The 18,928-nt window shown below is 36.1% G+C and overlaps 1 protein-coding gene across 3 annotated transcripts; it reads right to left on the reverse strand.

Moving 5' to 3' along the window:
* Positions 1-2,837: 2,837 nt before the first annotated feature.
* Positions 2,838-17,621, reverse strand: LOC104218582 (nuclear transcription factor Y subunit A-7-like). 3 transcript variants are annotated; one of them, XM_070165132.1, is made up of 7 exons: positions 17,485-17,621; positions 16,008-16,061; positions 15,814-15,886; positions 15,497-15,642; positions 15,336-15,413; positions 3,693-3,860; positions 2,838-3,393 (listed from the first exon to the last, which is right to left on the reverse strand). In XM_070165132.1, the coding sequence occupies exons 4-7, from the start codon at positions 15,560-15,562 to the stop codon at positions 3,025-3,027; spliced, it is 681 nt and encodes a 226-aa protein (XP_070021233.1). In that variant the 5' UTR covers positions 15,563-15,642; positions 15,814-15,886; positions 16,008-16,061; positions 17,485-17,621; the 3' UTR covers positions 2,838-3,024. The 3 variants fall into 3 exon arrangements, with proteins under 3 accessions (XP_070021233.1, XP_009767409.1, XP_009767412.1); XM_009769107.2 differs by lacking the exon at positions 15,814-15,886; XM_009769110.2 differs by lacking the exons at positions 15,814-15,886; positions 16,008-16,061 and having other exon boundaries at positions 17,485-17,581.
* Positions 17,622-18,928: the final 1,307 nt, after the last annotated feature.

Genomic DNA, 18,928 nt, shown 5'->3' on the forward strand with positions numbered 1-18,928 from the left:
CTAATTCGCAAGGCAAAGGTGTGGAGTAGAGATTTGCTTGAATTTAGGTAAGTAACAGTTGTAAATTTGGTTTTGAGGGTATAAGAACCCGGATTATGTGTCATGTGATTGGTTTTAAGGTGACGCACATGCTAGGTGACGGGCATGTGGGCGTGCACCATAGGAATTGTGATTTGGGCAATTCCATGAGACTGTATAGTCGAATAATATGTTGTTTATCCGTATATTCTCTATGTGTTATAGCTATTGGATTGCAAACCATGTTAGAAATCATGTTTAGGCTATGTGTTGGTACTGTAGGGACCCACAGAGGTCGTGTTACGTGTTAATTATCTGCTAAATTGTTATTTGTACTTAGTCTCTATTTTACTTGCATATCATATCTTAGTCTTTATTGTTCCTTGTTGATATATCATATCATTTCTGTTTGGACTGATTTTCATAATTACTGAGAGGCTGAGAGACTAGAGAGGTTGATGACTGGTGAGGTCGAGGGCATGATTGTGAAGATATTTATGGGATCGGGCTGCATACCGCAACATGTTTCATTATGCCATGATTGTCCTGTTATAGCGCTTGGGCTAAAGGAGCCCCTCCTGAGTCTGTACACAACCCTAGTGAGCGCAGGTGTCTACTGAGTGCGAATGCCGAGTGCCAAGTATTGAGTGATTGAGAGGAATGAGTGACTGTGAGGAAAGAGGGATTGTGAGGTTTGAGTGAATGGGAGGACTGGGTGACTGTTAGTCTGAGAGGATGCATTGACTTCATTATTATTGCACTTAAGCTGTCATATATCACTGCCTTGACATTTTTGAGAAATATTATCTCTATTTCAGTTGAACTTGATATGAATTAACTATTTTGGCCTTTGTTGTCGAACTTGATAGCATGCCTACCTTCCTATGTTGAAATTACTATAATTGAACTTCAATTGTGAAGCTCGTCACTACTTTCAGTTCTTTATTTAGTCTTGTTACTTACTGAGTTGGTTGTACTAACTCTACACTCTACATTTCGTGTGCAGATCTAGGTATTTTCGGACACGGTGGATGTTGATTCACTGCGCAGTTGATCCTTTGGAGATTTCAAGGTAGTTGCTCGACGTTTGGCAGACCTTGTTTCTCCTTCCCTATTCTTTCGCTTATTGTATTTAGTTTTGGACTATCATAGACAGTTTTTTCTAGACTTGTGATATTAGATGCTAATGTACTCTATGACACCCCGATATTTGGGAATTTTCGCGTAGAGTTTTAGGTTTCTGTCCCTGTTATGAGAATTATTATTATTTAAGCTGCTTTAATCCATTTTCTATTAAAAGTGTGGGAATTATCTCGTAATATCGGCTTGCCTAGTACCACATCAGGTGTTATCACAATAGGTTAGGATTTTAGATCGTGACATGAACTTTGTATACTTGTGTGTGCTTTGGGATCTAACGGTACGTACCTCAAACTTGAATGACTTTTGCTTAAGAGGCAAAAATGTGAACCTAGGGTAGGAGGAAATTAATTTTTTTTTTCAAAAAAGGTGATTTGCACCGTCATACTTATTTTGGCACGTTAAATGTTACAATGAATAAAAGCAAGACTATAAGTATCTGGTAAGTTGTACCTCATTGTTTTGTGTGTGCATAAACTTCGTAAAAATTGTACGAGGTGCCTTAAGTAGTCGCCTCCATTTAATTTGTACCTACTTTTAAAAAAAAATTAACTAGCATCCAAAGTTCATAACTTCAGGCCATTTTCTAATCCTTCTCCTATTTCTTCTTCTTCTTTGCTGTGAAAATAAAGGTGATAGTGAATTCATATGGTATTTGTGAGAATATCTTAAGGTAGTTTATGGTATTTTATAGTGGTGAGTTGTTGTGGCGCTTTATTTTGTACTACTGTTTATGGTTTCTTCTTCTTCTTCTTCATTGCAAAATGGATTAATTAGATTTATTGTTATTTTGACAAATTGATGATTGGAGTTTTTTCTTGATGATATTTGGAGGTTATGTTTCAAATATGAGCTCATTTGGAGTAGATTTAGGTGTTAAATCGTATATTGGATTGTTAAAATTCGTAACGAATTTATGTTTTTGGGTAATTTGCACTTCAGGCCTACGTGGCCTTAACTGCATAAAAACATTAGGTGCACTTCAGATCTATTTGGCCTTCAGTGCATCTGAAGTGTAATTTTTTCACTTCAGGCCTATTTGGCCTTAAGTGCATCTGAAGTACATTTTTTCACTTCAGACCTATTTTGCCTTAAGTGCATGAAAGCATTAGTTGCACTTCAAACCTATTTGGCCTTAAGTGCATCTTAAGTGCAATTTTTGTACTTTACACTTAATTGGCCTGAAGTGCATTACACTTCGGACTAATTTTTTTAACTTCAGACTCGATAAGTCTGAAATTAATTCTAAAGTAGTGGGTAGACTTGTAAAATGGGTATAAGTTCAATTGTGACCCCAAAAAGTGAGTATAAATACACGTCTTCATAGTACTTAGGTATGGAACTAATCATGATGCTGGAGACTAAGTGCGGAAATCCAATGATTTAAATCAGTTGTAGTAGTGGTTTAGGGATTTTACTCTCTCATCGATCCCAACTTGTTTGGGGATTGAGGTGAAATGATTGTTGTCTAATACTCACTCATGCTCATAATAAAGTAGGCACATTTATAAAAACTAGTTCTCATAGAATGTAAGCAAATTAAGGCGAATGAAGAAAATCAGAAACCACTTTAAATTATCATTTAACTTTCCTTCATTTTTTAATATTTGCTTGTTTTTACATGGATGATTAAAATTTCCCTCAAATTATCTCCCCGTTGAACGAAAGTTAGACAGTACTTTAAAGCATAGCGACAAACCCCAAAACTTGTACTACTACAGTAGTGTTTATAACAGATAAAGTTGCAGCTGCAGGGATATTAGATACTTACATAACTCCCATCTTTTTAAACTAGTGCTAGTGTATCATTCATATGGTTTGAAGACCAAATCAGAGAATACTAGATCGAGTTACTCTATCATTCTTTCAAAATGGTTGGAGATTAGAAGCTCCTGACTGCATGCAATTGCAATGGTTGTCATTGAGATTCCACTGATAATGACAACCCAATTGAGGATTATCTGTATTATGTATTCCTTGGAACTGGAATCCTTCAACAGAAGTAGCATTGGATGATCCAATATGTCCAGAATTGAGCAAGTAATTTTGAGAGAAATCAGAGTCCATGGAACTGACTTCCGAGGCTGCACAACCTTTGCCTTTACTACTTGGAGTAGTTGTATTAATATTATTATTAGCAGGAAGTTGGATCTTCTTTTTTGTGTTGAGAAATCGGCCTCCACCATCTCTAGCTCTTCTCATCGCATGCCGGTGCCGAGATTCATGAAGATAAGGCTGATATGCATGCATTTGAAGAAACAACATCATTTAGCTGACCCTTTGTCGTTCAACTGATACCATTACTTTCGAGTCAAACTATGCATACATATGAATATAAAAACACTCATCTACTGACGCACACTAACTCTAGATCCTGAATTCACCTCTACCAGACCATGTCAAGTTAAACATGCCTATATATTAATTACTAGTATATAGTATTTCTTATCAATAATTGTAAAAAGTGATGGCTTGAGCTCTCATCAACAAATATATATATATATATATATATGTAAGACAGGAAGAGTAATTACCTTTCTAGATTTAACCACTTTTTGCTCCAACACAGCCTTTGCACGAAGTTGCCTTCGCCTTAGAATTCCATGGTATTGTTTGGCATTTACATACATAGGCTCCTCCTTCACTTCAATTGGCAAAATCATTCTACCATTATGCACTGATCTTTCTATATTTTGATGTACCTTATATATAAACGTGCATGCATAAATTAAAGAAGTTAGAAACCCAAAAGCACCAACAGACCTAAAAGCAAATTAAGAAATTCAAGATCGTTCCAAAGTCCTCTGCTTTAAAACTAGAATAGCAATCGATGATTAACCCAGTTTATGCTACTCCTTACTTATGAAGGACTTCAGAAAGATGTACAAGTAAATCTATCGAAATAATGCAGCAGTAGATACACATATATAGTTCCCTTAAAATATTGTGAAACGTAGGATTCGCGTTAACAAATTAATTAATTCCATGTAGAGTAACTTACCTCCCTCAGTTATCCCGAGTAATTTCCATTTTTCTCTAACATTTCCTCTATGTTCTTCATTTACCCTGGGAGATATACACGAGCAGTATCAAGTTCACCCTTAGATGTTACAAAAAAAATTCTTCCATTTTCGTCTCTAACTAGGATGAAGATTGTTTGACCAATTGATGCTCAACATCACTTGCTGGTGTCTTACAATCCAGTTGTCGAACTGGCGACTTCATTACCTTTATTCTCTTTCCTTCTCTAACACGAATGAAGAAATTTGACTCACTCGGACCCACAATTTCAAGTTTTAGGTTATAGTAAACTAACACTAAACGTATATTCCTTTATTTGTTTTCTCGATTTGTGCATTTTAGTTGTAGTTTATATCTATTTTTTTTAGACTGTTGCATGTGGTATGGTTTAGTGTTAGTTTACTATAACCTAGATTATTGTGGTTTGGGTGAATGATGTATAGTAAGTTCATATCCTCAGGTGGGGCGAGCGACAAAAGGAATAATGGAACCTCCAAGCTGAGAGTTGGGTCCTAGAACATAGGTACATAGATGGGGAAGTTTATAGAGATAGTGAATATTCTACGAAAGAGGAAGATAATGGTAGGCTAGCTAAAAATTTGTATTTTAGTCATAGTTTGCACTAATCACTGCATTTTACTTGTGTTTGCGCTTAAATAATGGTGGTTTGCGCTTATTACGTGTTTTATGCTTTGTAGGAAATGATTCCAAGATATTAAAATAATTTGGAGCTAATTTAAATAAGTTGGAGCTTTGGAGTTTGAGTAAAAGACCAAAAAATTAAATCGAGATCACGTTTGGGGGTTGAGAACCAAGTCTGGATGTCAAAAAGTGAGAAACAAAAATTGCTCTAAGAAAATTGCACTACCGCGCCGTGGGGCCCAGAGTGCTAGTACAAAATTCCTACAAAGTGAAAAAAATCTAGTTTTTGAAAATCCTCACTAATGTGGCGTATGGGGCGCCACGCTAGTGTATTTTCGCGGTCCAATTGTCCCACTTCTACTTGGAAAGGATAGTTTCATCCGGGCCCCTTACGTTCCTACATGGTATAAATACACCAAAAATACGATTTTGAGAGGACGTTTGACCTAGGAAGCTTTGGAGAGCATTGGTGGCTACAAGACTCAGGATTTCATCATTTTTCCATCAATTCAATACCGAAGTTTGGATTGTAACGTTAGATTGATGCTTCCTTATTCTTTAATTATATTTGTGATGACTTCCTCCATGATTATGGAGTAGTTTACCTTAGTGTTTGACAAAAATGGTATTCTGATAAATATTTTTGGATTTTAACTCTAATTCTTGCTTGAATTCGTTTATGGAGTTTTGAATTGTTGCAACTTTATTCACCGGTCTATTTAATTGAAAGAGGAATATTCTGGTGATTATCTCTACATTATTTTGTTTGATTTAATTCATTTATTCTCTTAAGTAATGGAAAGAGCTTGTTGAATTATTGATTAAATCAAGTTAGGAGAATATTTTAGAGACGTTTTCCTAAAGACTAATCCATTAACGCATGCTTGCATACTTTCACAGTGCTTATATTAGTTCACCTCGTAGAGTTAAGGTTTAATCGAGAAAAGAGTCTTGACTACACGTTTGAAATAATCATCGAGTGAATTTGTGAGAATCATTAAAATAGAGTTAAATCCTAAATAGCTATCTTGCACCTATCCTGTCAAACCCTTATTCCTCACATTTATAAGAAACCAACTCTGCTAATCTCTAGTTCTTTGCAGTCAATTGTGATTTGCTTTATTTTAGTAGTTAAACATAGTTAATAATCATTTAATTCAAGTGTTGATCCTCCTGAATAGCAATTAAACCAGAAATTATTCGAACATTGTTTAAATCCAATCCATATGGAGAGGATATTGTGTTATATTATCTTTGACTAGAGAGCAATAATTTTGTGTTCTGTTTTGCGCTTTTCAAATTTTTGCACTGTTGCCGAGGTTGGCAATCAATAGTGTTCAAAAATGTTTTGGGTGCTAATTCCGGAATTTATTTTTATTTTGTTCTTCACGAGTTTCTCTTCCATGTGCAGGCAACAGATTAAGTTCGTGGTGTATGACTCGATCTTCTTCAAAAGAAGAAATACCCTAAAAACCGGAGTGGAAAAAATACCTATGACAACTGAGGAAAGAGAAAGAGTTCACCGTAAAGCTCTTGGGGCAACCTTCAACCCAAGAAGACATGGATAGTAACGGTGACGACAAGGTAGATTTAGCTACAAGAGAGGCAGCACAGCATAGAGAAGAAGCTTCAAGGATAGCAGCTGAGGCAGCCCGTAGAGATGCTGAAGAGACCGTCGAAGATGATAGGAGTCGAGATTCAATCTAAATCGACCCTTAATTGAAGACCAGTTCGAGAATGCGGTACCCAGGCCTAGTAGAGCATTCGATGATTGTGCCAGACTAGTCTACAATCAGGGACTGTCCAATGTCAGACCTCCACTAGTAGCAGCGAATAATTTCGAGTTGAAGCAAGGCCTGCTACAAGCTGTCCAGAACAACTATGTCTTTAGAGGGAAGGTGAATGAAGATTCTAACTCTCACTTGATGGATTTTGAGGAAATCATGAACACCTTCCAGTACAACGGAGTGTCGAAAGATGCAATCTACCTAAGGGCATTCCCCTGTTCATTGAAGGATGACGCGAAGCACTGCTTCGTAGCTTACCAATAGGGTCGATCAAGACATGGGAAGACATGACTAAAAAGTTTCTTGACAAATACTTCTCAGCTGCAAAAACAGTGAAATTCAGAAGGGAAATTCACAACTTTTGCCAGACAGAGACTGAAACAGTTTTTGAGGCTTAGGAAATATGCAAGGAGATAGTGAGAAAGTGTCAGTATAATGGGATTGAATTGTGGATGCAACTCTCGAACTTTTGGGATGGACTGACACCTCCCTCATGACGAACTCTGAATAATGTAGTTGGAGGTTCTTTAATGAAGAAGACTCCTGAAGAGATTGTGGCAATTCTAGATGAGCTCTCTGAAGATGCTAACCAGTGACTTGCTGAGAGTAATGATAGAAAAAAATATGCTGGGGTTCATCAAGTAGATTCTACCACATTAGTGCAAGCCAGCTAGACGCCATGGTCAAAGATATAAAAAGGTTGACCTTAGCCAAGGTCCACAGCCAACCATTATCAATTTGTGATTTCTATGGAATGGGTCATCCAATACATGAGTGTCAGGCCTCAGCTGCATATGAAGTGGTAAATGCTGTGGGAAGCTTTGACATAGGCAACTACCAGAGTGGTAATAATTTCAACTATATGGGACAGAGGCACCCAGGATTTTCTTTGAGTTCATCAAGTGGTAGCCTAAACTCATGGTAGCAGAATAACTCCAGAACCTAGCAACAAGGAGTTACAGTTTTTCAAAGTCAGCAGAGGAAACAATATCAGCCTTCATAGTCTAATCAGTCTAGCATGGAAGATCTGATGATGGCCTTTATTATTAAGACAGATGAGAGGCTTGAAACGCATGGCTTAGCTATACAAGAACATGGTGCAACCACCAAAGAATTGAGTATGACATTTCGAAACTTAGAAAGACAGGTTGGCAACTAGCTAATATATTGTCTGAGAGGGTTCTAGGAACTCTCCCTACTGATACTGAAAGAAATTCAAAAGAGACAATAAATGTTGTGTCTTTGAGGAGTGGGCACGTATTGGAGGATCCCAGGCAAAACAGAAGCATGAGTTGAGTGAAGGACAGGTAGAGATTGTGGAGGAGCAGAAAAATGATAACATTCAAAAAGGCGCAGGTTGGTAGATGATGGTCTGAAGAAGAAGGGGAAGACTAGAGCTCAGAAAAAGAAGAAAGATGATTATGCAACAAATAATGAGATTGAAGAAAGTAGACATATGCCTGATCTACCTTTTCCCAGAAGCAAAGAAGAGAGAAGTTGGACAATCTATTCTGGCACTTTCTAGAAGTGTTCAAACAGGTACATATGAATATACCTTTCACAGAGGTGCTTTCCCAGATGCCAGCTTGTGCTAACTTCTTGAAGGAGATATTTTCCAAGAAGAAAAAAGTGGAAGGGACATCGGTCGTCAAACTGACAAAGCATTGTAGTGCCATTTTGCAAAATAATCTCCCTAAAAAATGTGGAGATCCAGGGTATTTTACTATACCTTGCTCTTTAGGAAGTACTAAATTTCAAAAATCTTTGTGTGATTCAAGTGCTTCCATTAATCTTACGCCATTGTCTATTTTCAAAAAACTGGAGAGAGAAATTGGAGAAATCAAGTCAATACCTGTATCCTTGCAACAAGCGGATTAGACCACATCATACCTGAAGGAATAGTGGAAGATGTGCTGGTTCAGGTGGACAAATTTTTGTTCGTTGTGGACTTCATTGTGGAGAATATGGAGGAGAATAGGGAGGTCCTTCTAATTTTAGGAAGACCATTTTGGCTACAGGCAGAGCAATTCTAGATATTCAGTAAAGGTAACCCATGCTCAGAATGGGGGAAGAAAGGCTCATCTTCAAGATGGAAGGAGAAAGGGGGAACCTGAAGAAGCAAACTGGAAGAAGTGAAACGGATAAGTGTGGGGTGTACCCAAAGAAGGCCGAAAAAAAGCTCTCAGCATGGATGCGTGCACTAGGTCGGGCGTGCAAAGGAGATCTCGATTTTGATTCAGACCCCGACTAGATGAAGAAGAAAAGTTCCCTTATCTCTTGCTTTTTATTTGTGTGTCATAGGAACATGCCACAATTTAAAGTATGGGGTGGGGTATGTAAATATGTTTATGTGCATGTGTATTTGTTTTTGTTTCTTTTGATTTCTTTTGAAATTCTTTTTAACTTTCCCGACGATGGATTTCCTCGACTGTCTTCTTGAGGGATCAAAGTAGAAAGAAAAAATATTTTGTGTTTCTTAGGTAGTGTAATAATTTCCCCTGATTTTTCTTTGTGTCGCGGTTATTTTCCAATGGTTTTGCTTGGACCTGGTGTAGTTAGTTTTTCTTTTAGTAGGAATAGTGAAGTCTTGTGCTATGTATTAAATGAAGATGACTTCCCTTAACTTTGTTGTGCCTTGAGAGCAGTGAGTGCCTTAATTGCGACGCCTAGGCTCAGTTCTTGACTCTTAAATAAGTACCTTAAATTATGTGATTGTAATATTTCTTAACTGCTTTGACTAGAGTGTCGAGATAGATCCGGTCCTAAATGAGTTATGTGTCAATGTATATGTGAGGTTTTGTGATATTTTGTGCATGTTGGTTGATGTCTAGAACTTATCTCGTGGTTTGCAAAGTGAAATAGTAGTCTTTTTCAGTCTAGGAAGTGATGCAGGCATTTTTTTTGTTCAGCCAGATATATGCTTTTACCTACAAAATTAATGTATATCTTAGTTAGCCCCTTTGATCCTATATTCCTATTTCTTCGGCAACCACACTACAAACCTGATCCATTATATTTGAATTGACCATTTGTTTGAATCTTCTATCTTTCTTGAGCACTTGAATTTGTTATGAACTTGTTAAAAGCTAAGTGGAGGTATGGTTGGATTTTTGAGTGGAAATATAAAGAAGGCGAAAGGGGTAATGTTTGAAAAAAAGTGTGAGAGCTACTTGTAGGAAGTTGTAAAAAAAAAACAAAGAAGAGAAAATCGAAATCTAGAAAAAGGAAAAACATTTAGTGTTTGTATATATTATAAAAACAATTACTCCTTACTAGTGGTAAATCTTGTTTTAGCTGTGCTTAAAGAAATTGGAAGCTTGGTGTTAATATATTGTGAAGGTTGTGGTTTTGGTTCAACACAAGTGTGGGGTTTAAATTGTTAATGTATAAGTATTAAAGTTCTCAGGGAGGTGTAGTCACTATATTCAAATGTATCATACCCGTCCTGCAACCTGCAGTACAAACAAAATAAAGTTTTACTTAATATTTGTCTGAATGAGCTCAATTAGTAGAGTATTACACTATGGGCAAGCCTATGGTACATTTTCTGTGGCGCGTGAATTTTATTTCTTAGAGTGAGTGAATTCTTTCTATCTTGAGTTCCTATTTGTTCTTGAATCTTATTGTGGGACTACTCTCTATCTTTGGTGTGAGGGCACATGATTTGCGAAATTAAAGGTAATGCCTTTGGCCTATATGTTTGAGTAAGTGAGCGGGTTTTTGAAAAATATGTGGTGCTTTTGAGTCTAGTCTTGAGAATAGTATGTTATGATAGGGTGCTTAGTATGCTTTAAATATTCTTGGCATGATGCGTTAGGGAAGTTGTCTGATAAAAAGGTCGTCTCTATGTGAAGTGCAGTTTGATTGCTCGGGGAAGGGCAATGGTTTAAGTGTGGGGGTGTTGATGGTAGGCTAGAAACCCGTACTTTAGTCATAGTTTGCACTTTAATTACTGCATTTTACTTGTGGCTGAGCTTAAATAATGGTAATTTGCGCTTATTACGTATTTTATGCCTTGTATGAAATGATTCCGATCTATTAAGATAATTTGGAGATATTTTGAACAAATTTGAGCTTTGAAGACTGAGTAAAAGCCCAAGAAATTAAGTCGGGATCACGTTCGGGGGTCGAGGACCAAGTCTAAATGTCAAAAAGTAAGAAAACAAAAATTACTCTAAGATAATTGCACTACTCGCGGGGCTCAGAGAGCTAGCGCAAAATTCTTGCAAAGTGAAAAATCAACTCTCTAAAAACCCTCACTAATGTGGCACATGGGGCGCCGCACCAGTATATTTTCGCAGTCCAGTTGTCCCACTTCGGCTTGAAAATGGTAGTTTCATTCGGGCCAGTTCCTACATGGTATAAATACACCAAAAATATGATTTTGAGAGGACTTTTGACCTTGGAAGCTTTGGGAAAGTATTAGAGGCTACAAGACTCAAGATTTCATCATCTTTCCATCAATTCAATACGGGAGTTTGGATTGTAATGTTAGATGATGCTTCCTTATTCATTAATTATATTTGTGGTGACTTCTTCCATGATTATGGAGTAGTTTACCTTAAGGTTTGATGGATATGGTATTTTGGTAAATAGTTGTGGATTTTAACTCTAATATACTTTATTCACCGGTCTATTTAATCGAAAGAGAAATATTTTTGATGATTATATCTGCATTATTTTGTTTGATTTAATTTATTGATTCTCTTAAGTAATCAAATGAGTTTGTTGAATTGTTGACTAAATCAAGTTATGAGAATATTTGAGAGACATTTTCCTAAAGACTAATCCATTAACACATGCTTGTATACTTTCATAGTGCTTATATTAGTTCATCTCGTAGTGAATTCGTGAGAATAATTAGATCATTAGAGTGAATTAAACTAGAGTTAAATCTCAATAGCTATCTTGAAGCTATCATGTCAAATCCTAATTCCTCACATTTATAAGAAACCAACTATGCTAATCTCTAATTTTTTTGCAGTCAATTATTAATTGCTTTATTTTAGTAGTTAAACATAGTTCATAATCATTTAACTCAATTGTTAATCCTCCTGAATGGTAATTAAACAAGAAATTATTCGAACATTATTTAAATTCAATCCATGTGGAGACGATATTTTACTATATTATCTTTGACTAGCGAGCAATAATTTTGTGTTGTATTTTGCGCTCATTAGAAGATTAGTGTAGCTTGTGTTCAGGAAATTAGATGGGTGGGATGTACGGCATTGGACATAGATGAGTGTAAATTATGGTACTCAGGAGGTATAAGGAGAAGGAATGGAATAGGTATTTCGGTTGATAGGGAACTCATGAAGGAGATGTAAAGGTGAGAAAGGTGAACGATGATGGCTATTAAGCTAGTGGTTGATGAGCTTACTTATAACATCGTTAGTTCTAACACACCTCAATCGGGTTTGTACGAGGAGGTCAAAAGATACTTTTGGGACAATTTGGACAAGGTCGTGTAAGGTATTCCTCTTATCGAGTAGTCATTCATAGGAGGAAATTTCAATGGCCACGTCGGGAAGACTTCTAAGGGCTATGATGGCGTGTGTGGCACTACGGTTTTTGATGAAAGAAACGAAGGTGGTACTTTACTATTGGATTTCACATAAGCCTTTGATGTGATGATAGCTAACTCCTATTTTCAGAAGAAGGAGGAGCACTTGGTCATTTTTTAGAGTACGATGGGAAATACCCAAATTGATTACCTACTCTTTAGGATGTGTGATAGAGGCTTATGCTCGAACTGCAAGGTTATCCCAAATGAGAACCTCACGAACCAACACCGACTCTTAGTAATGGGATTTTAAGATTAAGAAGATGAGGAAGAAGAGGTTGTGTATGGTCAATTGAAGATCAAGTAGGGAGCCTTGACTAAGTAAAAAGCTCAGGAGTTAGGGGATAAGTTGATGTCTTTGGGGGCCTGAAGAAGTAGTAGGGACGCAAGTAGTATGTGGACCAGGACAATGGATTGAATTAGGGATGCTGCTAAAGAGGTGTTGTCTCGAAGGATTACTCTGGTAGGCAAAAAGGGACCTGGTGGTGGAGGGTAGAAGTCCAAGAACAAATGGAAGCCAAGAAAGTAACATATTTGAAGCTAGTGGAAAGCAAGGACGAGGAGGAAAAGAGGATGAATAGAGAGTGGTATAAGACATCTAATAAGGAGGCGAAGTTAGCAGTTACATCAGCGAAGACATCAACATTTGGATGCTTGTATGTAGAACTAGCGAAGAAAGCGAGGATAAGAAGGTTTACAAATTAGCTAAGGTAAGGGCGAGAAAGGCCAGGGATATGGACCGAGTAATCATATCAAATACGAAGACGACATAATACTATTAAAAGATACATATATTATACGTAAATGGCATACCAACTCCCATAAACTCTTGAATGAAGAGAGAGACACGCATATTGTGTTGAGTAATTTGGAGAACTCCAAGAGTCATCGAGATTTTTGATATTGCAGGCATGTTAAGGTTGAGGAGGTTGAGGGGGCTATGCGTGGGATGAGCAGGGAAAGAGCTACTGGGCCAGACGAGATTATGGTGAAATTTTGGAAAAACACGAGCAGGGCAGGTTTAGTATAGCTAACTTGGTTGTTTAATATTATTTTTAAGACGACAAATATGCTCGGGGAATAAAGATGGAGTATAATGACTTTAGTGTATAAGAACAATGATGATATTCAAAATTGCAATAACTATCAGGGTACCAAGCTGCTAAGTCACACTATAAAAGTTCAGGAAAGGGTGGTGAAAATGAGGGTGAGGAGGAATGTGTATATTTTAGAGAACCAATTAGGATTCATGCCAAGACGATTGACTACATGGGGCATTCATCTTATACGGAGATTAGTGGATCAATATAAGGAAAGGAAGAGGGAATTGCATATAATATTCGTTAACTTGGAGAAAACTTACAACAAAGTCCCAAGTGTTTCCCTTTGGAAATACCTGGAGACTAGAGGTGTACCCGCAGCATACATTAAGGTGATTAAGAATATATATGATGGAGCTAAGACTTGTGTTAGAACAATGGGAGGAGACTCTAGATACTTTCCTATCATGATGGGATTGCGCCAAGGATAAACTCTTACTCCATTTTAATTTGCCTTGGCAATGAATGTAATGACACACAATATCCAAGTGGAGGTGCCATGGTGCATATTATTTTTTGATAATATAGTTTTAATTGATGAGTTGCGGAGCGATATTAACGTTAGGCTGGAGGTTTAGAAATAAGCTTTGGAGTCTAACGATTTCAGGTTGAGCAAGACTAAAATAAAGTACTTGGAGTGTAAATTCAGTAACATAACTCAAGAGACCGTCATGGAAGTAAGGCTTGGTACACAAGTCATCTCCAACAAAGAAAGTTTTTAGTATCCAGGATCAATAATTTAAGGTAATAAGGAGATTGACGAGGATATCACACACTATATTAGAGCGGGATGGATGAAATAGAGGCTCGCATCCTATATTTTATATAATAAAAATATTTTATCTAAACTTAAAGGTACGTTCTATAGAGTGGTGATAAGATCGTCTATGCTATATGGGGCAAGTGTTCACCGGTTAAAAGTTCTCATATCCAGAAGATAAATGTGGCGGAATGAGAATACTAAGATAGATGTGTGAAATTACCATATGAGATATGGTCAGGAATGAAGATATTCGGGTCAAGGCACGAGTGACATATGTGGTGGACAAGATGCGGGAAGTTTGGCTAAGTTGGTTCGGACATGTGATGATGAGATGCATAGACGCCCTAGTGAGGAGACGTGAGAGGCTGTCGATGGTAGATTTGATGAGAGGTAGAGGTAGGCCGAAGAAGTATTAAGGAGAGATGATTAGGCGGGACATGACTCATCTCCAGTTTACCAAGGACATGGCTCATAATAGGAGGATGTGGAGATCAAGTATTAGAAAAAAAGACTAATAGGTAATCGAGAGTCTTTCCTTCCTACACCAGTAATTTTATTATTATTCTTTCATTTTTCTTAAATTTTAAGTATTTCCTGATGTTACCTCTGGTCCAATGTATTATTATATTATTATTGTTTCTACATATTTTTCTTCTTTATTCCTACATCTCTTGTTCTAAATTGATATGCTTATGTTTGTTTGAGCCGAAAATCTATCCAAAATAACCTTTCTGCTTGCACAAGGTAGGATAAAATTTGCGTACATATATACTACCCTCCCTAGACCCTATTTATGGGATTAAATTAGGTATGTTGTTGTTGTTCAAAATAGGCAGTTTTTGATAGCTTTGACTCTAAATATATTTAAGTTATCTACGATGACAAATTAAAAGTATATTACACTAATTTTAACATGCTTGTGAATTACCAGGTTTTACTAGGTTAGTAATTGATGTTTATCATTGACATATTGACCTGCAGGTACCTTTAAATGACCTGGACGTGTAAATATTTTTACCTCATCGATATAGAGAACGTAAACTCACTAACTAAATATAATATTCAAATTAAGGAAAGATAACATTGATCAATCATGTGATCCAGATAGAGGCAGATCCAAAATTTTAAATCTATGGATTCAGGTTCCAACCACTGAACCCATCATCTTATTTGAGTTTTGGGTTCATAATTCAACATTTCCAGCAATTTAAGTAATTTTTCATGGAACCACATTAATAATGCTATATCCGCCCCAGGCCTCACGAACTCATAAAGAAAAGGGACTACAACGTACATACCAAAGATTCACCACATGCAGCAGCCACATTGCCACCAGAATATTGTGGTACCTCCGAATAGGGATATGATTTGAATGCCTGAATATTATAAAATGAAGTAGATTAAATAAGTCCAATATTTACATTTCACATAAACCGAAAGAGAGAAGAATATTGCTCACAATTGACGGGGCCATCAGTTCAAATTGATTAGCTGCTTTTAAGTTTTCACCCATGATTGGAGGCATAAATTCTACATGTTTGCCTTCTCGCTTGCAATCACTATCCCCTAGCAAAGGCGGATCGAGAATTTGAGGTATATGTGTTCCTACAATGACCTTAAGTTAATATATAATTATAATTGAATTCGCAGTCAAATATTTACAGATATTTAGTAGATTTCTTAATACATATATAGAATATATTCACGTAAACCAATATGTCATATGCTAGCTCTGCCTCTAGATCTCTGCTAGTAAAAGACAGTATTTGCTTCAACCTCATGGTGCACTCCCCTCTGTCTTTCTCTAGTTGTAGTTAATTTTCAAACTGAAAAGAGCATCACTGTATTCCTAAGTTTTTAAGAGAGAAGATCAAGAGAGGAAAAAGATAGGTTTAGAAAACTTGGAAATTAAATGACAACAATTACTGGTAGAAAGTAATGATAACAAAATTCAGAAGTTGCAATGTCACCTGATCTTTGTTGTATTGTACGTCCCACTTCTCCATAAGTACCAGTTCCCATTTCTGATCGTAAATGAAAACTTATATAAATTGAAGAAGAATTAAAGTTTCACACGAAAATCTGACTTCACTTGATTTTCACACGAAAAAAGAAGATGGTTGGTTTTCAGATTTTCACTTGATTTTTACCTTTCTCCAAGTAATTAAGCTTTTACTTCTATCTTAATTAAGCTGCATTTAAGTAAAAACATATAAAAGGAAATTATGGCAATCTAGATTTCTTTTTAATTCAGATGGAAAGATGTAATTGTACTATTTAATTCAGATTTCATGACTAGTTCTCGTATACTATTTCCGAAACCACTAATATATTTATCCATAACAAGTATTGACAATAGCTATATTTATCATTTACTTCAACTTCAAGATAAATAGTGCACGTCTTAGCGTCCAAGTGCTAATTATCTTGAATTTAGGGGTATCAAATGAGTGGATCAAAATGGGATGGGTGATTTTTGGGTGGATCAAAATGGGTTGAGTCAATAAATAGGAGGTTAATGACTCGCCCAAAAGTTGCTTGGGCTGAGTCAAGATGGGCTAAACTTTGATTTATAGTCTAACCCGCCCAAGTCTCCCAAGCCTTAATTAATATGTGTTGTGAATTGTATAATTACAAAATAAGATTTTTTTTTTCTTTCGTTATGGCCATATATAACATATAAAAAAAATTATTTTTAAGATATTTTTGCAAAGTTACTCTTGTTTAACTTTAAATGGGTTAAGATAGAATTAGCTCAAGATAGGCTGACTTCACTAAATAGGCGAGACAATAACTAGCCCAACATTAGATGGGTTAGACGGGTCATTTGGGCTTGGACCAAAGCTCAGCCCTACTTGAATATAGCCGACAATAATTCATAATGCTCCAGAGAGCTTTTTCTGTCCCTTTTCCAATAATCAAGTACAGTATTTTCGAATTTAACTTATATATAGATTGTATAGAAAAATATTTACACTATCAGATTATCATTACGTGTTGTAGAATGTAACTTGCCTTAATTTCAAAGATTATAAATTTCATCTTTAATGAGGGCTTTCTTTAACCATCTTTGGGTGATTTTTTTTTACTGCCTTGATGTACTTTAAGTTAAACTGAATAGAAAAGGAGAAAAAGAGAGCTTTTCCAAATCTATATGCAGACTCTTGTCTTTCACAATTCACATAAGATAAAGAAGTTGGAGGAAAAAGGAGCCCACAAAGAAATTTTAAATCCATAATTGTAGCTAGACACAGAAACGCCAGAAATTAACAGATAATTCTTCCTTATAAACCAAAAGACGATAGAACCAACAATAACGATAGTAGACTTGTCACCATAAATCTAGAGAGATAATAAAATTTCAATAACTTTCCTGATGAAGCAAAAGAGATCATACTAAAATAAGAAAGAGGAAACTAATACAACTGGTAATTAAAGGTCACTCACATGAGATTGATTGGAGACAATTAATATTCTTAATTATAGGCTTTCTCTTTGTGGAATGCATCAACCAGATAAAGATTTACTATGTGCATGCGAGTCCTTATAGTAGGAGACAAAACGAGAGAGAGAGAGAGAATCAAAGAAGGAAGATAAGAAAATGACGTGTGAATATTTAAATATACAACACAATCTAGGATCACCACTGGAAGACAGTGACGCGTCCATTATTCCCTATTAGAAGACTAAAAGGCACTTGTTTAATAGTATTTTTTTTCTGTTTATTATGCTCACTTTTGTGATAAGATAAAATTCTGAGATTGTTTTCTAATTCGCATGATATGTAAAATGATAAGAAACATGACTAGGCAGTAGGCATGCACAAGATATGGCAATTTTGTGAGTCTTCCCGCATTCACCTTGAGAATATATGCCTAATTGGTGGTAACGATCCAAAGTGAATTAGCAATTTGAAAACATGAAAAAAGAGAATGAATTTTATTAACCATCTTATCCTAATACTTCCTCCGTTTCAATTTAGATGAAGTAGTTTGACTCGGCATGGAGTTTAAGGGAAAAAAAAAGAAAGATTTTTGAAACTTGTGATTTTAAAAGCTTAAGGGGTAAAAGTTTTGTGGAGCCATGAAATTTGTGTGGTTATAAAAAACTTCTCATTAAGGGTAAAATGGGTAAAATGAAGAGATTAAATTTGAATTGTTTCCAGATTTAGAAATGTGTCATTTATTTTGGAACAGACTAAAAAGAAAAGTAACTCATCTAATTTGAAATGAGGGAGTAATTAATTTCATAGCATAATTATATACTTCCATCATAGCGCGAAACTTTAACCAAAATCTTTAAAGTATGATAAAAAAGAAATATTCTTTTGTTTTGAACTTCTACTATTTGAAAATTACTAACTTGATTAGCCAGTATTGTGTCGGATTCATTAAGTAAGAAGCGTTGTTTATCAAGAATTTTTATTTACAAGCCTCGAAGCAAAGGAATTGTGTCATCCATCCTACCATATCCCTTTATAGTATCTAAATAATCAGCATAGTAATAGATAGAATTACCTTCATGCTTATTTTCTCAAAAAATGTTAAAAGTGTAGGTTCCGATCGAGGGTTGAAGTCGTAAAAGCAAAAGAAGGGATAAAGTCAAAACAATGACAAGACAATACTGGCAAATTGTTGAGACTGCCAATATTGGAAAGTAGTAACGTGTCATTTCCAAAATAGTGAACCTTTAACCCTTTAGGCTTTAGGTCCACAAAATTCAATTTTCTTAAGTGAAATTGCCGCGTGTGTACGGCTTCTGGCTCGAAGCATGATGACTCAACAGTCATATAACGGCGCTGCGCCGTTATGTGCCGGTCTTTGTTTGTCTTGTCGGGAAATTAGGTGGCAAGGTTTACCAATAAGAAACGTTTTCTCTACAACAAGGCAAG

Source organism: Nicotiana sylvestris, chromosome 12 (genome assembly GCF_000393655.2).
Source record: "Nicotiana sylvestris chromosome 12, ASM39365v2, whole genome shotgun sequence".
NCBI lineage: Eukaryota > Viridiplantae > Streptophyta > Magnoliopsida > Solanales > Solanaceae > Nicotiana > Nicotiana sylvestris.